We start from the raw sequence: 25,359 nt of genomic DNA on the forward strand, positions 1-25,359 counted from the left end.
CTACAGCTGAACAGTTTTCCATCAACATAATTGCATCATTTCTTTTATTTATAAAGGCATCTGCATGTTGGCTCTTGGTCTGATCCACAATTCTGATGGTTGAAGAGACTTTGCCAGTCTGTCACTGCAAGGTTTAATGCCCTGCTGACTGGTAGGTCAGGAGTTCCCACGTTGCACAAATTGTTTTCATCCTAGGAGGTCAGCCCCAACGCCAAAGACAGGATTTGACTTTATCATAGAGGAACAAAATGCTCTGACAACAGACATCTTGAGAGAAGTAGCCAAGTATTCTCTAGGGTTAGTTTATAACCTTGTTGCAAGTCCAGAAATCATCTTGCAATCAAGTGCATCTCCCAGGGTGGGTCAGAGACGCACAGCATTTACAAGTGGACACCAAGAAAACCAAGTTCTCACACCCAAGAACTGTGGTTTAGCATCCAAAATAGCAGTTTTAGCAATGGATTTTACAAAAGTTGTGCAGCTGGAATCAAATCACACAGGCATTCCCTCTGCAGCTTGGAAACAAAGAGCTTTGGACTAACCTTATTACAGTGACGCCCAATACCCATTAGGAAGTTATCTGGTTTAATGTCTCTGTGTATAAAATTCTTTGTGTGCACATATTCAATTCTACTGATCATCTGTAAAAAAAACCAGCAACATGTAAGATTTCAAAGAGAGCAAGACATTTCATTAAACCTTCAATGAAACCATGAATTTTTAGTGTTACTTTCCTCCGCAATTTCAGTTTATGCATTTGCTTAATGAAAACCAATTTTTTTAAATGCTGAGCATCTTTTTTTCATGTTAAAATTCCACAATCGTGGTCTGAAACTGGCAGATTAAATACCTGAATAATTCCCAGATATTGAAGTTCATGTTTCTAACTATAGCATCTTATTAAAAAGTAATTTTTTTTCATTATTTCAAAGCTTTTATAGCTACCACAAGCCAATTTTAAAGCTCATTCCCTCCCCCTGCCCCAGTTACTCATTCATCTGGTTATTCATTCATCAAACATCACTTTTTCAGGTAACAGTTTTCATGGAGCAAGTCCCAACTTGATGGTGGCCCATCCTGCCATAGCCAGGCTAGCCTGATCCCAGAATATCTGGAGACATGGAGAAACTCTGGCACATCTGTGTCATCACACAGGGCCAACCCATTTCCTGTGGGTGAGATCACAGCCCATGGTTATGTGGCACAGCTCTGCAGCTCCTCAAACACTCTTCTTGCAGCCTTCAGTTGTTACATCACACCCTTACAGCTGTTTGCTGGGCTGTGCCCTAAAAGCCACTTCTGAGCACTGCCACCCCCCATTTCTGCCTGTTTCCCCAGCTGAGAGCCAATTAATGCTCATCAGCCTAAGGAATAGTGCACAAACCCCTCGTGGATTCCCTGGAGATGATGTCACACCCAGACTCTGGCTAAGTGGCAAATGGCTCTCTAAAGCAAGCACATCACCCTCCTAGGGCAGTGAGAACAGGGACAGCTGACCTTGTCTCCAGACAAATGCCTTGAGCTTCCCTGGCCAGGAGCCTGGGATTCTACGAGCATCTGGCTGAGTGACAACTTGGTACTGATATCTATTACGTAATATTAGATGAAATTTCAACTACCATTGAAAAATTCAACTTGAAAAACCCTCAGTGCTTTTCAAGGAGCTGAAGGAAGCACAATCAAGCCATTTATTAAGCAGCAAGAAATAAATATGGCTGCTCATTTCAAATGCTGTATTCTCATGACCAAGTTGGAAAAATACCAACTGCTATAAAAAAAGACTTAAGAGAGTTTTAGAGGCCTTGATTATATTGGAGGTAGAGTGGCATCTCCACTAACAGCTTTAAGAACTGTCTGTGAGGACCAAACAAGAAAGGCAGTTATTTATTATTAGCTCACTGTCTGGTCCTAGTGATGCCTTGGATCATTTGTCCTTGGTGCCCAGCTGGAGAAGGAATTGTTTTGTCTCCCTGCTCTATGCAGAGAGCTCACCATCCCCTAATATGAAGCTCAGAACTGCACACTAAAGCAGCACAGAGTCTGAAAAATAGAAAAGCTCAAACCTGAGGCATCACTAGGGGCTACAGGAGGGTGTGAGAGCACAGGGACAGACTGGCATGCTGTCACCACAGATCCCACTGAATCAGATCACCCTCACCTGGAGACTGTTTCAGCCCCCCTACCACAGCCCCTGTGGTGATACTGGCAGTGAAGCCACCCAAATGAGTCTGAGTATTTTCATGAAATTGCCCTCAAAGCAGCAGCACAAAGGAGCTGGCAGCTGCAGTGCCCTCCTACTCGGTGCACTTTGTAGGGCAGAGCACACAGAAACCACCATTACTTTGTCCTCATTTAGGTCAAGTGTTCACTTAGTGCATAAAACACTGCATCAATTATTTAACCCACTCTGCAGGCATCCCCCAGGGCTCTGAAGCTGCTCCCACCCAGGTGTGCACATACCTGGTCTGCTAGCATAAGCACTGTTTTCATGGTAAACCTGCGAGAACAGAAGTTGAAGAGGTCTTCCAGGCTGGGCCCCAGAAGATCCATGACTAGAACATTGTAGTCCTTTTCTTGACCATACCACCTGCAAGAAAGGAAATGATCCAGCATTATTAGCAGGAATCCTGATGCAGCCCAGGGTACCCTCAGTGCTCTCATCTGCAAGGGCACGTTGCTGACTAATGTTCCATCTTGAAAGCTAATGAGAAATTAATGCTGGTAATATCTTATTTTTCCTGGAAACAAAAGTCTGAGCACAAACCAGAACACACATGTTGGCAATCTTCCCTGAAGAGAAAACACTACTCCACTTCAACAAGCAAAATACCAAACACCGGAATGAAAATGCAGCCAAAGCAGCAGTGTCCTCATACTGAGAGGTGTGTACAGCACCTGGACTGAAATCCCTCTGTAGGACACTTTACTCTCACTGCTCCTGCATCATTTCACTTCACAAAACCATCTTCTCTGCACCAGACCAAAGCAGCTCACTCACATACCTTTTCATTTATGTCCCAATTTAAAAAATGCCAATCAAGTTCTACTTCCAATTAAGTCAAAAGAAAGGCTCTTTATCAAGCTTTTAATATCAGAGAGAAAGCAGCACTTAGGTGTCAGAAAAGAAAAAGTAGAACATCACAAAATATTAATTGCAGCTATATTGTGATAGTAACTTTAAGTGCCTAATACATTCATTTTGGACAAAAATAAAGGCTAACAATGCTGTGAGGACAAGCACAAGTCCTTCCTTGGATGTCTTCCTTTCCAATCCATGTTTAACATTTCCATCACAGCCCTGCTTTATTGCATCTGCAGCTGGGGGTGGTATCTCCCCAGCTAAGCTCCTGAGCAGGCCTGGAGTCACGCCCTGGACTCCTGCACATCTCAGTGTGAATCTCCACCCTTGAAGGACAGGGCTGGAATATTCTCATCTCCAGTCCTTCTGCACATCCCAGATAACTACAGTGAAGGGACAGCTGTGTGTGAAAAACACTTTTGAAGGTGACAGGACCTTCTGTTTGACCAGAAGGCTGCAATTTTGCCTTTTCTGAGCTCCTGGTCCTTACATCAAGGACCTACCGCCAGCAGTCCAGGGAGAATTTCCCTCAGTTTCCCAACAACAGTGGCACAGACAAAGTACCCAAGCATGTGCCTCACAAGAAGAGCATGCAGATAAAAAAACAAAACCTCAAGATTCAGCTAAAGTAGCAGTTGGGTCTTAAATATCTGTACAGACGCTGTATTTCCACTTTAGGCAATGACTGCAGTACACCAATGCATGGTTGTCTGGAAAACAGTTACCACTGATAATAAAGTCAACAAATTCCTAGGTACTCACAGGATTCCAAGCTTAGCTTAGCTGGGATAGTAAAATAAAATGTTTACAAAGCCAGAGAGAAAAGATTCTATATTTGGATTTGTTTCAGAAACTACTGGCCTGGATCTCCCCACTGTCTGGATCCTAGGAGAAACCATACCCTTCATTCCTGCATTATAAATCTGAATAAATCTATAAAGTTATAAATCTGAATAAAGTTATATATGAGCTGTGGCTCACACTCCCTGTTTTACAAATCAGTCTAAGACCTTTACTCATTCTCTGCATCAAAAGGGGATGCAGAAAATACGTATTTTGAAAGCAATCATTCAAATGAAATGTCAACAGAACAGCTCTGTAAACAGCTCCAGGGGTCACAGGTGAAAATGAAACATTATGGTCACCTAAAGTAATGAAATTGGAGCAAATGACCTGCCTAGGTATTCTGTCCTACAAAATTTAGGTTTGTTGAGAAAAATAAATAGTGAGTAATGGGCTGAAATAAAGAATTCTAAGGAGTAAATCAAGATCTAGATAAAGTACTATTTTCTTCAAGGGATGGAATTCTAATTGAGATGCTGAGTGTAATTGTTCAGCACAGCAATGGTTCAGTGCCCAAGAGATGCAGTGAAGGGAAAAAGATCAAAGATCAGCCTTCAGTGGAGCTAAGAAAATTGAGTCCCAGCCTCAGAGACAAGGTGAAGCTGATGCAAAGGAAGCCCACCCTGGAAGGTACATTTTAAAAACCTTTTTGTTCCTCCACAGGGATCTATCTGCAGAGTAAGTGCCGTAATTCAGGATGATTGCACAACCTCTGTTTGCCCTATTTCTATGTATGAACAAGAATTCTCATCTCCTGACCACTCTGCTCAGGTGGAAAGCACATTCAATTCTTCAAGACAAAGAAATAAGGCAGAACCTCTTAATATTTCATTTCCACATTTACCTGCCTGTAATTCCTCACTGAAGACTGTGACACCTATTCATTTCTGCTGGCAACTGGAACATCTTCCAAGGTATCAGAGTGTTTTATTTACTTTGCTAACACTCCAAGTAAGTTTTCATTTCCCTTGGAACATTTCCAGGGAAAATGGGATTAAGAAGTAAAGCAACATCGTGTCCACTCAAGGTGTAGGAGCTGCTACTACTGGGAGCACTGAATGAAAGGACTTTAGGAGTCTTGGCTTTTCTTAGGAAAAATGGGATATTAGGATATATAAAAGCTGGTGTCCCAAAAAGAGATCTTCACAAGTTCTTATATGCATCAGCAGGGAAACTTGGAATTATCTACTAATATGAGGGAATGATTCATACAAAGCCCTGGGCAACTATTAGGTGGTACTGGCATCTCAGAATACAAGTGTGCCACATGTCTGAGAGACCCATGGACTTTTGTCAGCACACCTGTCCTTTCCCTCATGAAGCAACACATCTCAAGTAAGGGAGAGTTTTGGAGGGGAGTAAAAAGTGGCAGCAAGAGACTGAACTACTCGAGAGCCATTTTGGGTGGCTAATCACTCGGATTTAGTTACATACAATGTATCATTTCAAGATGAGAAGCTGATTTACCGGAAAAACTTCTCCTGATCTTTCTCTAATTGATTCCTAGTGCGCTTTATATCCTTACACAAAACATTAACAGGACAGAATCATGAGGAATAGTGGAGTGTACCCTTGAACAGGCAGTGTCACACAAACATCTGATACAGATGTTTGAGCTTCAAGGTGTGCCCAAGCTCCCAGGAAGGAAAATGCTTCATCACTCTCCCTTCCTCATCTGTTTAAAGCTATATAATCAATCTATTCCAATTAGTCAGAACACAGTAAAGCTCTTTTATGAAGCCTTCTATCAGAGCATGGTTAAAGGCTGAGCACAGTGACCTGAATTTGACTTCAGTGACTTGTCTGTGTGAAAGACCCAGAGTGGACACGTCACCAAGTTTCCAAATCACGTGGAGTGAGAGCCTCATCTGTAACCCCAGCATAAACACAAAGCTGAAATTTTCTAACATCTTGGATTTCAGTGTCTGAGCTCTGTGGGAACATCCAAGTCACACCACACAGCAGTTTGAAAGTGTTTAGTTTCTAAATAACACACAATAAAGCAGGTATGATGTCAGGTCACATGCCAAGTGGATGTTTACTTGAACTGACATGGGGTGGGTTTTAAATTCTCTTGACTAACCTCGAGACAAGGAAATGAAATCCTGATGCATATCTAGTACTTGGTGGCAAACAGTGTAGTCAGCTCTACCCAAACTTAAAATCCTTCTGTCTTTTCAGAGCTGCATCTTTCAAAAAATCAATGACTTCTATTTCAGCAACTGTGTATTTTGTAAATAATGTGAAGGACAAAAGAAATGTTTTTTAATAGCTTGGGTTGTTTGGTTTGCATTTTTATTTGTTTTAGCTAAGAAAACATTTCATTTGGTTATTAATAGTATTTTTTCACATCTTCCTTTGAAAGGGTCAAACAGAACTAGGCAAACTAGCAGAGAAAGGGGGAGAAGGGCTAACAGAATCACAGAGAAATTCCAGTCCAGTTTCACACTGTGTCACTCACACAATTCCAGTCAATAACCAGCAGTTTCATTCACTAAACTGGCAATTATAATAATTACAACGAGGTAGCAAACCCAGCACAAGTACCCAAAATGTGTCAGAAATAAATAAAAGGATTCAGGAGATTCACATTAAAAATAAAACCAAACAAATTCAGATCAAGACAAAGGAAATTACTGAATTAATAAATGACAGCTGCAAGCCACTGGCAAGAAACCCCAAATCCCAGAATTCTGAAGACATGGAGGCAATGAAGGCACCTCACTTTGCCTACAGCTTATACAAAAAAGCAGAACATGAGCTCAATGTCACAGAAAACTGTTCCCACCACCAGACAAACCATGACAAGACCATTTTGTTCCAACTTAATAAAAGCTCTCCTCAATCAACACCTGCTTTGCCAGGTAACCCATCCTCCACTAAAGGCTTCTGTCAGCTCCATCACTGACTATTCCCACAGGGGCTCTGGCAATTACACACAGAGCTACAGGAGGCTGTGCTTTTGTCAGACAAAAACATCTCCTGGTGCCTCACTGCAGGGAAGGACAATTCTTCCAACACTGAATATCTGAACTCAAACATTTGCACTTCCATTACAAAAAGGGTGATTCTGGCTTCTTTGACATTACATAAACTTTTGCCACTTTCATAAATTATGGTGTGTGACTCTAGGATTACTCTGTGTAATCCTGTGTAATTAAGTTCTCAGCACTTGTGTTTTCAAGCAACAAGTGAAAGAGCTCTCGTGACAGAAATGGAGATTTCTCCATTGGAGTCAGAGGAACTAAGGTGGATTAAAAAGCTGTTAGAACAAAAACGTAAGGTAAAAAAGCAAGCTGGAAAGAACTTGCTAACAGAATTACCTGAGCTCACCTAATTAGTAAGTTTGACAAGTCAGCAGGCACATGAGGGGGAATATGCAAGTCTGAAAGCCTCATGGACACAAAGGATTCAGACATCCCACAGCAATCCAAATGGCACCGATGTGGTGAACACTCTGGAACTGTATTCCAACCCTGCCAGCCCTAAGTCACTCACACAAAAGTCTCTGAACTGGGCATTAGTCAGATGATGGGACTAAAGAGAAAACACTGACCTCCCTGTAATTACAGAGCTCTGATATCCCTGAAAAATACCAGGCTCTCCTACCAGGAAAAGGGCAGCTGTTCCACACAGAACCTGTGAATTGGGATCACTGCTGCAAGCCCTGTCACCAGCTCAGGAAAGGAAACCCAAATCCCAACAGGGGCACAAAAGAGACCTCAGGAAAAACGGGATTGTGACCTCTGCAATCATTTACTCCAACAGCTCAGCAAGGCAGTTATGGAGCGATGCAATTATTCCTTACAGATACAGGAGGATGGGAAAAGGGAAAAGGTTTTTAACAAAAATCAGGAAAAAAAGAACTGGGAGTTGACTGCCTGTGGGTCCAAGCATTATCTTCAGGCACAGAAGCTCTCTGGCTCTCTGTGTCCAACAACACAATCATGAGCCCTGCCCTGCTGGCCTAGAAAGTTGTGATGTTGCACCTGACTGATTCAGACCCTTCTGCTCCCATGTTCTCAGCACAGACATCTGACAAATAATGACTGTGCAGACAAACTGGAAAGGGAATTATGCCTGTAAAAATGCACTGAGTCTTACAGACACTGAAGCAACACACAAGAGAAAGGTAATCCATCAGAGATTCATTTCTAAATTGACACATATTTTATATTTCTGCTTTATCTCCCCTGAAACTGGAAAAAGCACTTAACTGCTAAGCAGCTAGGAGTAATATAAATGAACTTCACATAATATGGCATGACTGAAATCCTGAAGTGCAATATTTAGCAGATGTCACCTAACGTTAGTTGCCATGGAGAGCATGAATTAGGCCACCCAAGCACTAAATAAAGAAACAGCCATGAACACCCTACGCTATGGAACTGGCTGCACTCTATAAATAAAATTCTGGATCACTTTTTGTACAGTTCTGAGAGCAATCCACGAAGGATGCCAGCACAACTCATCCCCCAGCAAGGAGGTGGCTTCATCTGCCCAGTGTGATGCTGCAAACATGCAGCTCCCTGTTCTGCTGAGCTGTTCCATAAACTCCAGGAACACCTGGGAGGAAGGCAGGAGTTGAGTTTCTCCTGCAAAAGCCAGGAGTTGCAGTTCAGTGAAAAGGTGAACCATTAATCCACAGTGGGGACAGCAAACATCACCGAGGAAAAGAATATTCTAGTATTATGTTTGCTGATCATTTGTTATTCAGGAGTAACACTGACCTCAAACTCCAAAAACTGACTTAAGGCAGGGAGAAAAAAAATCTAACCATGTCTCTCTCTCGGATGCTTTGACAAAATCCACAAAGACCAACTAAAGACAAGAGTTACGACTGGTGGAAAACAAGAAATAAATTTTATTTACATATATTTATTTTCTTAATAAAGGAACCATAGGTATTCATTTAAAAGATTACCTTCCATTTTATTTAGAGGCATCTGGTTACATATCAGGTGGTTCCACCCTTCAATATGCAGACTAACTAATAACAGAAAGTTAAGGAATAGTAGGATTTATTGATAGAACCATTTTTTCTGGAGGGGGAGTGGGGTTTCTTGTGGGTTTAGTGAGGGCTTTTCTGTTTTTCTCATGGTGGTTTGGGTTTTTTTGGTGGTTGGTTGGAGGTTTTATGCTGCAGGAAGTCACTGAGAAAACAGCTAAAAATGCAGGTGTTTGAGAGGTGTGTTTACAGCTTTTTAAGCACTGCTAAAAAAATCAACATTTTAAGTGCTCAAGGCAAACTCGGTTGTGATAACTCTTGGATTACCAACCTTGACCACTTTTTTCCATCACAGGTAGTGTTTAATGAAGATGTACAAGGGCACATTCTGTTATTAATAATTACTGAGCACCATGGCAGTTATCAACCAGAAGCACAAATATTGTAGATAATTTTTTTTCCAGAAAACTCGACTCAATTGAGAATTTCTCTCTGAATTTCTCAACATCAAAATATTTGCAAGTGCTGCATTGAAAAACTCAGAAATGTGGAGATTGACTTATTCAGTTTGCAAGGGAACTTTGCAAAAAAAAAAAAAAACACCACTCACAAAACACTAAGTCAGTAACTTTTTGTTTTTAATTTACAAATAGCTGATCTTCATCAAGGATACAACCAATAGCTGATGAACACCATAAATGGCAAAAAAATCAAGAGCTGCTGTCCCAGGTAATTTGAATGATTGCTTTTGTGAATAAAGCTTTACCAGAGTTACACTGTGGACAAACACCCAAAAATCAAACACACTGTGCTGCAATCCTCCAAGGCAGCACCAGGAATTGGGGAATAAAGGTGGATAGTCCCAACTAATAGGATCAGTGCCCAGTTAACAAGATTACAGCTCAAAATGCTTTGTCACTGAAAAAGAGAGGAAAAAAAGCAAAGGGCAGCTGATGAGGGAGAACAATGAGAATAGGCCCAGCAGAATGCTGGGGCCTGGCCACAGTGTCCTAAAGGCACAGCAGACTGTCACAATGTTAAGCTTGGTTCAAGAGCCTTTTGGGAAAAAATAAAGTAATAATTAAGCAAAATTTAAACATCAAGAAATAAAATATAGCTTAAATATTTTTTGAGTATTAATGAAGGTTTTGTGCAACTTTAGGGTAAATTTCAGAAACTTTGCTGCCCTTTTAGGGAACAATAAGGAGCAAATTTAAAGATCTAAAGTGGTTTAGAATATTCAGAGAATGGAATTTCCAATTCATTCACACCAATCTCATTTTTTTGCTATTTTCTGTACAAACATGTTCTAATAAAGTGGAATTAAGCACCAAGGCCCCTCATTCAACTTCCATGACAGGTGAAGGCTCACTGTTGACCCCACAGAAACATTAAACCTTTAACACCAAAACTGAGAATTTTGCTCATTAGTTTCTTGCAATGAGCCAGAAAGTCCCTCAAATCAACCCTCAAGCCTGTAAAATGAATTGCTTGGTTCTAGATAACTTCAGTGACACTCTAGAGACATCATCTTGTAATTCTAAAGGCAGAACTCAGCTTTAGAAACAGGACCCCAACGAATGAGCAATCCAGACCTCATTTATTATCTCAGTTCTGAGTCACAGAACCACAGCAGAGTCCACTTGAGTGAGGCAAAGTCACATCATGCAATTGCCAGGAAGTTGATCTTGGCCAGTGCATCACTTAAGTAGGTGAGAAACAGAGGAAAAGTCCATCACTCCCAAATGAGGAACACAATTTTTTGTGTTGATGTGTCCAAGATGTGGACTGAGTTTTATAAAGCATAGCAATGGGGAAATTTTGGCATGATTCCTTCATTTCCTATCAAATTCTTGTGCTGCTGCTGTTTAAAGGTGTCACATTACAGAAATTTTACCAAATGTATTGACTTTCCTTCAACTTGATTCACCCTTGTGAATACACTGAGCCAGGAACAGCTTATTCCCCAGTGACAGCATATTATTATAACACAATGGTGGCAATGGATTGTCAACCACACATGCAAAGTGACCTAAGTATTGACTTGGATTCAAAGCACCATGGATTCTACTTCTACTAAACACAGAATATTCTAATATTTGTCACAGGAACTGTGCTGGTCCCTTACTCAGCTTCCTCTTAAAAGAAAATAAATCTAAGAATGCTGATTTAGAGTTTCTCAAGCTTCACCAAACCAGTATCAGCAGCCCAGAGAAACCTCTCAAGGAGCATCTGGCACATAAAAATAGATTTACAATTAATGCTGCATCTGAAAAGCAAAAGAGTATTTCCAAAAAGACACTTTTCTAGAGAAATACTACAAAGATTAAAAGATTCAGGTTGTGAGACCTAAAAGGACTGACTGACAGCCTTTAGCACAATGAGTCTATGAATCAGTTTGGCAAGTGTTTCCTCATTAATCCAGTCTCAATTTTTTTGGACCTTGTATTATTTTTAGGTGGTACAAGAATACCAAATACAGAGGAAAGCTGCAGTTGAAGCCAGAGGCAAGTTTCTCAGCAGGCAAGGTATCAGTATTTCCCAGGACATTTTAACCAAATACAAGAAATGAAACAGTATCTCAGAGGAAAAGCCAAAAATTTGCAACTTGGCCTCATTATAGCACCACTCATTTACTTTTCAAAAAAGCAGTTCAAGAATGCCTGCTTTTCCAGTTCTGTGATGAAACACCTGATATCTGCTTGCTCTGGCTGTTTTCCCAGTTATCCCTGTTTTAGCATGCAACTATACCGTGAAAGCTTTCCAAAATGCAATTCCTATTCTTTCAGTTGTGAAATAAAGGCAGCCACATGTGAGAAAAGAAGGAAACTGTATTCTCAAAGAAAGACTGCATCTGTTTTCACACCAGCAACTCTGTTGAAGCTGCAAGTATTTAATTCAGGTATGTTGATTGTGTCCCTGCAAAAGGCTGGAGTGAATGGGGACAGATGGCCAGGACAACACTGTCTCCTCCAGCTCACATTCAGGATCAGAGCCAGTTGTGTTTGGGGGGAAGGAGGAGGGAGCTATTAACCTCAGAAATGCAGATTTGTACTAGGCTTAGTCCAAATTAACACAGAATCTGGGCTACGTCATAGCGAGAACTTTAAAACAGACCCTAAACGTCACCATTCATCCTGTACTTAGTCAGGAAGGGTTAAATTAAATGGAATCCACTTAGTGGGTGAACCCATTCTGTAAGTCTGACATAGAACCTAAGCTGAAATAGTTTGTGCAGCTCAAGGAACAAAAATCCTTTAGGCCATTGCGTCAAGGAAAAAAAAAAGCTTACTTTAAAAACAATTATTAACAAAGTTTCAAAAAAAGGAACAACTTGTAAAAAGTCTCCCAGAAAAAAGTGAAGTTTCATGTAACTCTTTGACACCCAGATTCCGGAGTTGGGCTTTACCCCAGGGTAACACCTCGATAATCCCAGGAGGAACAACCCCTCCAGGGGTCCTGCACCAGCGATTTTCTGCCAGGTCAGGAAATTGTGAAACCCTGCCGAAGTTTCAGTTGGAATACGAAGCGAGGAGCCGCATAATGAGGAACTGGGAGGGATTAATCCCGTACGGAAAGGCTGGTGACGCATCTGTTGCGGGCAGCAGAAAGGAGCCGCTGCCATTTCATTCCTGCTCCAGGTTCTCCGCAGTCTCAAGGCTGGCGGCTCATAACTATGAAAGGAAAAAGGCACAAGCCCGAGCACGTCCCTTGTCCCACCAGGAGAAGGGGGAGGGTTAATCACGTCCAGCCGCCATTTTCTGAGCGGAGCAGGAAGACATGTTGAAAAAAAAAAAAAAAAGAGAGAGAGAGGCAACAAAAGAAAGCAGCCATTTCCATGGACGGCTCCCAACTCTCTGCCTCTCTGAGAAACAGCCTCCTCACACTTTGTTCTAATGGCCACAAGAATTTCTCGCTGGGTGTCTCGCTCTCTATCCAGTCAGCAAGCCTGCCAGAGGAACCCTGCGAGTTGGAGAGCTTGGAATGGAGCATTTCCCCCTTTACCACCCCCAATCCTGCACGGGTAAATTTCTTTCCACGGCAGTGCCCTGCCTGACACTACAAAGTATAAAAAAACTGCTAATATATAGTAATAAGCATGACCAAAAAAAGTCATGCCAACCACACAGAAACGCCACTGGCACACACGGCTCATTCCTACCGTATATGTGGGATGCCAACTCCTCCCTGCAGGATCTTGTACAGTTTGCTTTCATAGAGCAGCTGGGGGTGCCGAGCCTTCTGAGACTCCAACTTCACAGCAACTTCCTGCAGTGAGAGGGAACAAGGAGTCAGGGCAGAGCGTCCACCGAGCTTTAAGGGGCACAGCACTTTCACATCCCCCACACACCCCCGATGCCAACGCTTTCGGGTATATATTTATTTATTTCCCAGCTCGACGTGCCGCATTTTGTGGCGTCTTCCGATAAAATCCACATCGCGGTGATCTGTACATAAATATCCATCCCGGGTCATGCATTTGAGCTAGAGATGTGGAGTCTTCAGAACCACTTAAGTGAGGAAGAACATACGTGGGTGTTTCTTCTTTGCAGCTCGGAGCCGTGAGGGGGAGGAAGAAAAGAAAAAAACCCCAAAGGAAAAGCTGGAAAAACAGGGGGATCTTCTTTGTTTCTATTAGTGTTGATGAAATGAGATACAAAGTGTTCCCCAGCCGAGGCAGAGGAGGAGATGAATGGCGGGCGAGGGACGACGACTCTGGCCGCTCACAAAACACAAATATGTTTAAATATCTTTGCCCACAATGGTTTTCGCCTCTTTTCTCCTCTCCCAAGTGCTGGGTGGGGGAGCCCGCGACTGTGGCTCCGCTGTGGAAGGGGCACCGAGGAAGACCCTCTGTGTGGAGGGGGGAAAGAAGACCCCGGGGGAAATGGGGGAGAACGAAGCCTCTCGTAGACAGGAAAGCAGGGGAAAGGAGACCCTCGGGGCAAGGAAAACCCCACCCCGGGGACACGGAGGGCACCGCCGGGGGCAGGTGGGGCTCGGAGCGGCGATGGCTGCTGCCTGGCTCCCCCCGGGGAGCCGAGGGGGGAGTGCGAGCGGCCCTTACCTCCCCGTTGGTGATGTTGATCGCCAAATAGATGTCCCCGAAGGAGCCCGACCCGATCTTCCGCACCAGCTTGTATTTGCCTCCGACAATGAACTCGGCCTTGGAGCCGCTGCTGCTCGCCATGGCGAGGGGCGGCTCTCGGGCCCTCCCGGCCGGCTCGGCGGGACAACGAGGGCTCTAAGGCCGCCCCCGAGGAGGGGAAAGGGGCTGGAGTAGGGAGAGCGGCGCAGCCAAGGACGGTCCCCGCGCTCAGCTCCAGACGGGGCCCTCGGGCGGGCGCCCCCCCCCCGCGCGGCTCTGCGCCGCTCCCCGGCTCTCGGCGCGCTCCAGAAACAGGAGAAGCGGCCCCCGAGGTGCTTGTGAGAGCAGGGAGGGGAAAGGGGGGGGACTCGCGGGGTCGCGGCGGCCGCCGGCCGCTCACTCGGCCGCCGCCGCCATCTTGTGCCTGATCCGCCGCCGCCGACACAAAATGCCCCCGGCGCGCGGCCGCCGCTTCTTCACCGCGCGGGGCGCGCTGGGAGCGGGGTGGGCCGCTGCCGCGATAAACACGCCCCCTCGCGACGCTGCACCAATCACCGCTCTCGCTCTGCGCCCCGCCCTCCAGAAGAGGGCGGTGATTGGGCTCTCTGCGGGTGTCCGCATGCGTACAGAGCCGCTCCGCCAGTCCGGGCGGAAGAGGGCGGGGAAAGCGGACGTGCCCTCACTCGCTCTTAAAGGGGCAGGCGCCGCAGTGGGCTGGGGGTTTCTTTGCGGCGTCCGCGGTCCCACACAGCCCCGGGCCCTGAGGCACTGGGGGGTCCGCGACAGGGACAGGGGATAGGTCAGCCAGCACTGAGATACCACCCCACATATGGTGCTAGTCTCTTCTCAAAGCCCAGGCCCCAGCCGGTGTCTACGATAACGGGCTGGTTTGTAGATAAATAATTGCACAACAACTTTGTTCCATGGAGGTGTTTAAGGAAAGGCTGGATGGGGCACTCAGTGCTTTGGTCTGGGTCACAAGGTGGGAGGTGGTCACAGGTGGGACTCAGTGATCTGGAGATGTTTTTGAACCCCAACCATCCTGGCATGTTGAGATTCTTGCCATGACTGTGGCAAAGCCCTGGAACAGCTGCCCAGAGCTGTTGTGGAGCCTCTCACTCTGGAGACATCCCAAACCCACCTGGACACATCCCCGTGCCCCTTGTTCCTAGACCAGCTCCAGAGGTCACTTCAACCTGGACAAATCTGCGATTCTCTGAAATCCACAACCTCCTTTTCCCAGTATCCATGGGGGGATCCTTGGGCAGAGCTGTTCCTGTGCACACCAACTATGCTCCATCTCCCTTCCCTGCACCCTCGGCCCCTCACACCATGCTCCATCTCCCTTCCCTGCACCCTCGGCCCCTCACACCATGCTCCATCACCCTTCCCTGCACCCTCGGCCCCTCACACCATGCTCCATCACCCTTCCCTTCTCCTCAGCCCCTCACACCGTGCTCCATCACCCTTCCCTTCTCCTCAGCCCCTCACACCGTGCTCTATCTCCCTTCCCTTCTCCTCAGCCCCTCACACCGTTCTCTATCTCCTTTCCCTTCTCCTCAGCCCCTCACACCGTGCTCCATCTCCCTTCCCTTCTCCTCAGCCCCTCACACCGTTCTCTATCTCCCTTCCCTTCTCCTCAGCCCCTCACACCGTTCTCTATCTCCCTTCCCTTCTCCTCAGCCCCTCACACCGTGCTCCATCTCCCTTCCCTTCTCCTCAGCCCCTCACACCGTGCTCCACCACCCTTCCCTGCTCCTCAGCTCTCCCCCAGCCCTCACCCTGGGCCTGTGCTGTGCACAGCAGTGCAGCCCCTGGGTGATCACTGCAGGTGAGGAGCCAGGAGCAGCCCGTGACACCCTGACAAGGACGCTGCCAGCAGAACCACCCGTGACAACCACATCCCTTGTCCCTGCAGTCTCCACCTTCACGTGGCCCCCACAGCCGGCTCTCTGCTGGCCAGGGTCACTGTGACCCAGCAGCTCATGCTCCTGGGGCTGTTCCTTGCTGTCTGTCACAAGTGACATCTCCTGCCTTGCCCCCTCGCTCTCTCTCTGTGAGTTTTCCCTCTGCAGGAACACCAAACTGTGAATTCCCAGTGACTCATCGTCACTCCCTGTCACAGCAGCGTCTTCTGCCGTGCAGGGCTGCATTTGGGAAATGATTCAGTCTGCAGGAAAGAGAAAGCACCTCCAGTAATGTAGCTCATGGAAGTAGAAGAAAAGCCTACTCAGGGTGTCTGCTTTGGAGGCAGGCAGAAACTGCTTCCCAGTGTGCCTGCTGCACCCAAAGACATGGAAATATTAATATGGAATTTAAGACCTGTCTATGCGTGGATTTTTTTTTTTTTTAATAGCTGACTGCTTCAGAGAAAAGTGAGATTGAGAGGTCCAGGTTAAGACATGTCAGTAGGATAGGAAGGTGGAGGAGTTCTCAAAGAACAGCATCCCCATGGTGGAAGAAGATCTTCTTGAATTCACCATGTTGCTTTCTAGCTTGGTAAAAACACTTTCTGCCTGCACAAGTGCAAAAGAGCCCTGGATTGTGTCCATCTGGCTGTGAGGCAGGAAGGGAAATCTGTGATTTTCCTGAGTTTGTTCCTGTGGTGGACTCAGTGAGCTCCAGATGACTCCACAGTGAGAGACCGGGAGGATTGGAGAGGGAAGATTGGCACTCAGCTATGCCCTGCATGGCAAATATCATCTCCAAGTTCCCCTTGTGTTTCAGGGAGCTTAAATCCAAGGTTTTACTACAGCTCTCTCTGCATCTCTGATGAAAAAAATTGAAATGCAAATGACTCAAAATCAGCCAGATGCACCAGAAGGAAAACGATGCTCCGAGAAAGAGCTGGCCTCCAACTCATTCCCACCTCGGCTCTGTCAGGGAGCATTTGTGCAGGCAAGAATATCCACACTCTTGTCACTCACAGGGACTGTGGATCTCGTGTGGGGGATCTGGGATGCATCACACACTCCTTCAGGGGGCTGGAGCTTCAAGGGCAAATGAGGTATCTGTGAGCATCACAGCCATTCCTGAAAGCAGAGCCCCGTGTCCTCAGGTGCCCCCTGTGATTTGCAGACAGCTCAGGGCTGATGTGCCTCTGTCGCCCTTTGGGGTTGTGTTTAATGGCTGCTCCGAGTGGGATCTGGGCAGCTGGGAGGCGTTTGGCTTGAGTCACGTATCCTTGGAGGAGCTGGAAAAACAGGTCTGGAGATCCTGGGCCAGGAAAGAGCCCCATGCCTGGGTATGCAGGAGAGCAGGATCTGCTGGGCTAGGCAATGCTGCCACCTCCTGCCTGCCGGGGACAGCTCTGTGTCCAGGGGACAGCTCTGTGTCTGGTGATAGCTCCTTGTCCAGGGGACAGCTCCTTGTCCAGGGGGTATCTCCATGTCCAGAGATTGGATTTAAAATTCCAATTAAATAGCACTGAAAATGTCAGTTGGGAGGGGAATTTCAGGCTGAGCTGACCCCAGGTCTCACTGCTGCTCGTACACAGGGTGGTCACTCTTCTTCAGCCTCTTTCCCTCCTACTCACCCTCTCACTGCCCAGCTCTGGCAGGTCAGCAGAGCCCCCACGGTCAGCTCAGCTCTCCAAACCTACAGAAAATTTTCCAAATGGTTTCTCCTGGTGCTTTCTCTGGGTTAATGTTCTGCCAGGCTGGTGACCCTGATGGAGCTCCAGGGGACAGTGCAAGGGTTGTCCCAGCTTGGCAGTGACATGGCAGAACAGCAGACAGGAGATGTCAGCTGGAAAAGTGGAGGAACATCTCCCACTGCCTGGAAAGGAGCTCTGCAGACACCAGGAGAGAGCAGGAGAATCTGTGAACTCCCAACATTGTGTCCATTTTTTTCCCCACATCTTTCAGCACCACTGAGATAATGAAAACATCTTTGTATCTGCATTGCTTGGGAGAGTGAAAGGAATAAATCCTCTCTCTTCCCTTTCCAAAAGGCAGGCCAGACTCCTGCTGCATGACCAAGCCTCCAGAGTGAGCAGTCCTCTTCTTCAGCCCGAGCTCTGATCTGCTCCCTGAAGTGTTTATTGTCTCAGAGAGATGGAGAACCCAAGACAAATTTACCCCATTTTCCCTTTAAGTCAGAAAACCTAGGTGCAGACAAAACCAAGTGACACCAATGGATGTTACTGAGTCCTGGGCTGCCCAAATCACCTCAGAATCCCTTTGCTCTTTGCCAAGAGGAGCACGTGAGCTTCTGGCATGACTGAGGGCTGTGTGTCAGCCAGATCTGGTCCCAGGTGTGCAGTCCCAGCAGGTCCTGGTCTGGGACACCCACTTTGCTCTGGCATCTGCCCTCACCTCACACCAGCAGCATGTCCCTCACACAGGGACCTCTGTCTCCCTCCCGAGCCCCTGCCTCCAGCCTGGAGCTGACCTCAGCTCATCCTCCACGCTGCTATTTTTAGCAGAGCTTGTGGTGTTTGGGAAAATGGCTGGAGAGGAGCAGCTTGTGCCAGCAGGACACAAACCAGGCTCGCTCTGGGTCCCTGTGTGAGGCAGCTCACCTTCGGACACTCCTGCCCAAGGACAGGTGGCTCTGCCAAACCCTCCCGTCCCTCAGGTGGCTCTTGCAGAGCAGGGTGACGTGGGGCTCCCCAGGACATTGCAGCGTGGCAGGAGGGAGCCTGTCCCTCCACATTCCACGGGCAGAGTCCTGCCTGACACCGACCCATGCCAGGGGCACCCAGAGAGGTGCTGCTGGCCACCTCTGCCAGAGCCACTTGTCCCTGCCCTCCTGTGGCTCCCTCCCCTGCACTGGCACAGGGCTGTGGGGAGCCAGCCCAGGGAGCTGCTCCAGGTTGAAAATAACTCCGTTTTTCCGGAACAGTCTGACACTGGCAGCCTTTGCCAGGCTGGATCTCAGTGCAAAGCTTCAATGCCAGTGCTGGCACGAGGCAAGAGGCACCATTATTTTTGGCAAGGGAGCCTGATTTAAGTGTTTGCATGCAACCCTCAGAAAGTTGTCAGCCCCTGTAGTTACAGCCAGCACAGGAGATGCCTTTTTGCCTCAGCAGGGATGTGAGCAGCCATGAAATGATGGGATTTCATCTCCCAGCACTGCTGCAGGAGAGGGCAGGGACAAGACTCCCTCACTAATGCCAAACCTTTACACTGGACCCCATTGTGTCTCCAGGCAGATCCCAGCACCCACAGCCATCGTGCCTTGCTCAGCCCCCAGCAGGGAAAGGACACAGCAGGCCCTGGAGATGGGATGTGGCTTTGGGACAGAGCCTGGAGCAGGCAAGGACAGTGGCACAGATCTCACTCTTGCAGTGCTCGAATTGAACCAAAAGGGTTTGTGTCCAGGAGCACACAGTGCCACTTCCAAGCTGTAAGAAGTTAGAGGGGAATTCTGCAGCCTGAGACATTCTTGCCTGTTTGGAGAGAAGATTGTTGGGGTTTTTTTAAAGTACTGGAGGATAAGGGGGATTTTCAAGTAATTTGGATGATTCACAGGAATGTTTTTAGTGCACAGCTGAAGCTCCACCAATGAACTTGTTCCCTGGAAGACTTTCCTGTAGAGTGTGTGGAGCTGAGGCCCAAACTTTCCAGTGATGTCAGGGCTGAAATTGCTTTGAGTGCTTGAGAGGATACACTGGGAGGTGAGGAAAGAGAGTCTGAAGGAGTCATGGGCCCAAAAGGATGTAAAGCTGATTCACTGCATGTCAAGTGCTGTGGAGAAGTCTTCAGCAGCAGCTTCTCTGGTGCTTTTGAATTAATTACCCTGCTGGTGTGCAGAGTTCTGGTATTTGGCAGCCAAGGCACATTTCCTCTGTGGCTGCTTAAATCAGTCAGGTTCAAATCACTGAGGTGAGTCTGCTCTAACACAAAACAATTCAGCTGCTGGATGACAGCTGATACACCTGGGAGTAAATCATCCTCCTAAGTGCAATTTCTTGAACCATTTTAGGGAACATGGGTTTTATACATGTCGTGTGCTGTGGTTTAGGATGCCAGGGAGGGTAAGAGGTACAAGAGCAGCTGGTGCAGTGCCTGAGCTGGTCCCATGCAGGCTCTGGCTGTGCTTGCTGGACATTGCTGCTCTCCAGTGGCAGGAGCCAGCTGAGCACAGTCTCTCCCAGTGGCCCCATCACCCTCTTTTTGGGGTGCTCTGGATCTATTTACACATTAGGGGAGAATTTACTAAGAGCAGGAGCTGAGGCTGAGTTCCCCTGTCAGGACATTACAGTCCCTGGTCTCTTTTTTTAAAGCAAGTTCCTTCCTGCCTGAACATCTTCTCTACTCAATGGGTGAGCTTTTCAGGTCATTCAAAAGCTGATGCTTGCTGAGATTAAAAAAAGCCCAACAATGAGCTGAGAAATGCTGTTTGATTATGCCTGAATTTTTTTCTCTCCCCTCCTCCAAAGATCATCACGAGAGCTCCGGTTCATTTGCGTTTGGGAAGAGCACAGGGTGGAAAGTGCCAGATAAGGGGAAAGGCTCATCACATGTTATTGTCAGCACAGGCACTGGAAATATCACTAATGAATCCATCAGCCCCTCGATGCACAAGGCCCTGCCCTACAACCCCCTGGAGCAGCAGCCAGGACAGGTGGGTCCTTCAGGGAGCAGAACAAGCAGATGAAGAGGGAACGGGCTGTCCTGCTTGGATGCTCTTGGGGACGAGCTCTGTCAAGGGCTCCTTCACTGCTGGATCTTCAGTGAATTTCAGCTCTAATGAGCAGCAGCTCAGCACAGAGCAGGGCCATGGTTTGCAGTCTTGCCTATGTTGGACACTACAGCCCGTATTTAGGCACCACAGGAGTGGCTCTGTGGGGTCTCATGGGCACCAGCTGGGGACATCCAGCTTCAGCCCCAGAGCTGGGTGGCTCTGTGGGGACAGCTGGGCCGGGGCTCTGTGACATGAGGCAGCTGTGGGCTGACCTGCTGCTCTGGGGGACAGCCCTGGGAAACAGCTGGGTGCCTTGAAGAGCAGGGTGCTCCACAAACACCCAAAAAGCAAATGTGGGAGCAGCAGGGGTCAAGGATGTACCTCCCTTCTGCTCTGCACTGACTGCAGCTCTGCACACACAGCACAGGCTCCCTCTGCATCATCCTCTGCCAAGGGGGAGCACATCCTGGCAGGGACTGGTCCCTGCTGCAGAGCTGGAGGGACCAGATTTGGCTGCAGAGTGGCTTCATGATGGGAGCACAGCTCTGCTAGTCACTGCCCTGTGCCTGGTCTCCTTGGCACTGAGACTTGCTGAAAATACAGACAGAATTATTTGTCACTGCATGAGCTCTCACAGCCACACTCCTTCCTGAGCAGCTCCTGCGGGTCTGTGAGGTGGTGGCTGATGCCTGGCACAGAAATGTCACCCAGCCAGGACATCTCACCCCCATTACTGTGCTACTGGCCCAGTCCAAACCCCACCAGTACCTGGGGAGCAGATCAAAATCTCGTGTGATTCAGGCCCAGGACCCATCACTTCTGAGGATCCTGAGTGAGGCAGTCCCCATGCTGTCCCAAGGTGTCCTGTGACCCTGCCTCCAGAGGGACACAGAGTGCCCTGTGTTCCCAGAATGTGTGGTAACTGAACAATGTCCCCTCACAGCAAGCCTGGGATGGTGGAGCCACACTTGCAGGACTGGGATCCCATCTGCCTTCTCTTGAGGAGACTTTTCACTTGGAAAATACTCAAGAAAATTCAGACATGTGGGACTTGCCTCCCCTCAGCAGAGAGACAAAAAAGGCCTCATTGCAGAAGGGAAGGAAGGAGTGCTGAGTGTTCACACAAGGTGAACAAGCCTTGGGCTGCAGCAGGTGACAGCATTCCCTGGGGGAGGAAGTGGTGTGCCATGTTCCCAGGAAGCTCCTGATCTCTGGTTCTATCTCAGGACAGCACGTCAGAGCCATGGGACAGCTCACCCATGCTCTGGCTCTGGCTGTGGCCCACAGCAGATGTTTGCAGTGCTCTTGTCCCAAGAATATCCCCTGAGCTCCCCCCAGACCTCCAGCCTTAAGGAAGAGGTGGTGGTTCTTTGTCTTCAATAACCCAAAGGATTTTTCTTCCATGAATTCATCCCGTTCCTGTTTAAATGCTTTGCATCTGTCACATCCTGTGGCAGGGAGCTCCATGGTTTAACTACACATTGCACCAAGAACCACTTCCTTATCCTCATCCCAAACTTCCCTGCAGGTAGTTTCGTTTGGAGCCTGTACTCCTGCAGGGGCAGAGCTGGTGAGTAATCACCCTCCCTGCCCTCACACGCCTCCCAAGGCAGGGCAGATCTGCATCACAGCCCTTCTCCTGCCCACGGTGTCATTCCTCATGCAGAGGCTGCTGCAGAGCTTGGGGCATCCCTGCTTCCCTTCTCTGAGCCTCTTCCACACCCCTCTGGAGACAAGGAAGCAGGGAGAGCTGCAGGCAGCATCCTCAGCGTGGGCACATCCCCAGCTCGCACAGTGCCAGTGCTTCCTTTCTCATCCTCTGCTTCTTCCCCGCTCATTTCCAACAGTCAATTTTCTGCTTTCTCTGCTCCAGGCATTTGGAAATCATCTTTTTGCACGACCCCCAGGATTCCCTTCCTGGGAGGAGATGCACCACTCAGAGTCTATCACTGGGCTACCAGTGCTAGGAGAGGATTTTGTGTTTTCTCTGTCCTTTCCTGAGTTCCCTTGGCTGTCCTCTGCTCAGAGACATGGACCAGCAGTTCCAAAGAGCTCAGTGCTGGTGCCAAACACAGTCACTTTGCTGGCCCTGCCCTTTTCCAGATAATTTGTGGACACACTCAATGGCTCCCCACAGGTAACATCCCTTAGCTGTGAAAACAAGCCCTTAATTCCAGCCCTTCCTTTCCTGCCTGTAACAACTGTTCTGCCTGGCAGCTTTTTCCTCTGTCCCTCCCCTGTCCCTGAGGGCTGTGCTGGTTGGCCTGGCCAGATCTCACAATCCAGGTTTCCTTCCCCATCCTTGCAGGATGGCCCCCTGGTCCCCTTGGCCCAGAGCAGGAGCCAGGCTTGGCAGAGGGTGTCAGGGCTGGTGTTCTCACCAGCATGGCCTGGGGAGGAGCTGGGGCGTGGGCTGGTGAGTCAGGGCGGCTGCAGGAGCTGGAATCTCATTAATAATGGAGACTCATTAATAATGGACACGTCCCTCTGACACTGCAGCCACCCTGTGGCTGGAGGGAGGAGGTGAAGCAATGGCTGCTGACACACAGGGGAGCTCTGCTCTCAGCAGAAGCAGTGGACAGGCAGAGTAACCTTGGACAGGCGCTGCCACTTTGGCAGGAAGCTCCACACGGCCAGAGCTGGGCTAACCCCACAGGTATGGGGGATTCTGAGCTGTACCCGGCACCCAGGCTGAGCTGGCAGACCTCAGTGCCACCAGAACTGGGATTCCTGGCTGTCATTTTATATTCCATGGCATGAGCTGCTGGGGTTTTTTCACAACAAACTCCTCCCCAGTCAAACAGCCTCCCTGCTCTGATGTGATGTGGTGGGGAGAGGAGGATGTGTGGGCAAAACCATGAGCTGGCCCTGCAGCCTCTCTGCTGCTGCTGAGGCTCCAGGGACCTCTGGAGCTTTCCTTCCACCTCCACTACTTTTCATCCCTTCTGGCTTTGTTCAGCCACATCTCCCTGTTTTCTCAGCCTAGGCACCTGGCAGCCCCAGCAGTCCCAGCTCTCTGAAGCATCTGGTGATCATTTCTCCCAAAATGAAGGGGGACGCAGGCAGTAGGCTGCTCCCACAAAAAAGCTCTTGGCCCTGAACATCCCCAGGCTCTTGGCTGTGAACTTCCCCAGGCTGTAGCACAAAGCTCAGGGCTGCCCTCCTTCCCAGCAGAGCGTGGAGCTGGTGATCTGCCAGGCCTTTGCTTCAGGTGTCCTCACCGTGCTGTGAGCTCCAGCTGAGCCCCCTGGGCTGGGTTTCTGCCCTCAGTAGTGAAACAACACCCAGTGGCTCTCTCAAGGGGCACCTGGTACACTTGCCTGTGGCAGAGACACGAGCCCTGTCATGGCACAGCCATTCCTGGGTGCACCAGTGGGCAAAGGGATGGGGAGGTTGCCCAAGGACTGGCTCAGCAGCTTGAAGGGGCTCTCACCTCCCTGGCACCCCTCCCTTCTCTCTGAAGCAAGAGAAGCCAGCTCCTGCAGCTCCTCCTGCGCAGGCAGCAGCTGCTGCTGCGACTCCAGAACAACCAGTCCTGCAGGAATTTGCCTGGAGGAGCTGGTGGGACTCCATAGATGCCTGATCCCAAAGCAGAAGGTGACTCTTGAGGGGATGTGCCTCCCCTTGGCTTCTCACTGCCTCGCCTTGTGCAGGAGAGCGGCAGCACTTGGGGCTGGCTGTGGGCAGGGGGTGCCCGGGGTGCCCGGGTGTGTGGGGTGCCCACAGGGGGAGGAGGAGGAGGAGGAGCTCACGTGGAGTTCCAGCTCCATGGGTGGGTGGTTATGATGACGTGGTTGGAGCAGAAATCCTACAAAGTCAGGCAGGGAGGAGATCAGTATTGGATTAGTACAAATGAGTAATCAGCAGAAACCACCAGAATTTTCTGAGCTCTTCTTACTTTTCTCATGTTTTGTTACCTCCTTGCTGCAGGCAGAAGGTCCTCAGTGGGGTGCCCTGTGGGATGATTTGGGCAAGGGTGTGGGTGGCCATGTGTGGGGCTGGGCTGGCCTGGGGACATGTGTCCTTCCTGCCAGAGCTGCAGGATGCTGCAGACACCTCCATCTCTGCCTGCATTCCAGCCCAGGTGCCCGTGGACTGTGCACAAGTCTGCATTCTCCATGCTGGTCCTGAGAGAGCAGGATCCTCTGTCAGGGCAGAAATATGAACATCTCAGTGCCCTCACACCAGACTCTGCCTTTCTCCTTGAGCTGTTGTCAGCACCAGCTGGCTCAGCTGGCTACAGGGATTTGTGACAAGTGGGTGAAAAGCCCAGAGCCACCAGCCCTGGGAGAGAAATGAAAATCTTGGTGTAGGAAAGCAAGGCAGGACAGCAGAGGGGAGAGGGAAGGACCAGAGAGGCTGGTGGACATGAAGCTTCTACCACAAAAACATGGGTCCAGGAGGATCCATGCTGTAGCCTCAGAGAGACCAAGAAGCACTGAAGCCTCTTCCATGAATGAGACCTCTGCAAGGCCCATAAATAACCCTCTTGAAAATAAAGAGCTGACTCTTCATTTATTCTGCCTAGATCGAATCCTATCTGCTTATTTTTAGGCTGTGCTCTGCCTCGTGCTGCAGGCATGGGCTGGAGCCTGCAGCTCCATACAGACCCCTGGAGCTGACAGCATTTCCACCGGCCTGGCAGTCCTGGCTGAGTACCTGATGGGATTATCCTGAGCAGGCAGGCACAGCCCTCCTTCCCTCCTAAGCACATTATCTGGGGAGGGAAGAAGGAAGAGGAAGCAATGGCATCCCTGTGGTTTTTCAGGA

The 25,359-nt window shown here is 48.5% G+C and overlaps 1 protein-coding gene across 4 annotated transcripts in view; it reads right to left on the bottom strand.

Moving 5' to 3' along the window:
- The window catches only part of CSNK1A1 (casein kinase 1 alpha 1), a 32,318-nt gene extending 17,881 nt beyond the window's left edge, over window positions 1–14,437 (bottom strand). For 2 of the 4 annotated variants that reach the window (XM_018915601.3, XM_009091541.4), the window contains exons 1-4: window positions 13,939–14,436; window positions 13,033–13,139; window positions 2,461–2,587; window positions 543–641 (exon numbers count right to left, since the gene is read on the bottom strand). In XM_018915601.3, coding sequence (XP_018771146.1) covers window positions 543–641; window positions 2,461–2,587; window positions 13,033–13,139; window positions 13,939–14,061 — 456 coding nt within the window. In that variant the 5' untranslated portion in view covers window positions 14,062–14,436. Of the gene's footprint in view, window positions 1–542; window positions 642–2,460; window positions 2,588–13,032; window positions 13,140–13,938 lie in introns of all 4 variants that reach the window. The other 2 variants (XM_009091543.4, XM_009091542.4) reach the window with 2 other exon arrangements.
- Window positions 14,438–25,359: the final 10,922 nt, after the last annotated feature.

The sequence above is a fragment of the Serinus canaria genome, chromosome 13, assembly GCF_022539315.1.
Source record: "Serinus canaria isolate serCan28SL12 chromosome 13, serCan2020, whole genome shotgun sequence".
Taxonomy (NCBI): Eukaryota; Metazoa; Chordata; class Aves; order Passeriformes; family Fringillidae; genus Serinus; species Serinus canaria.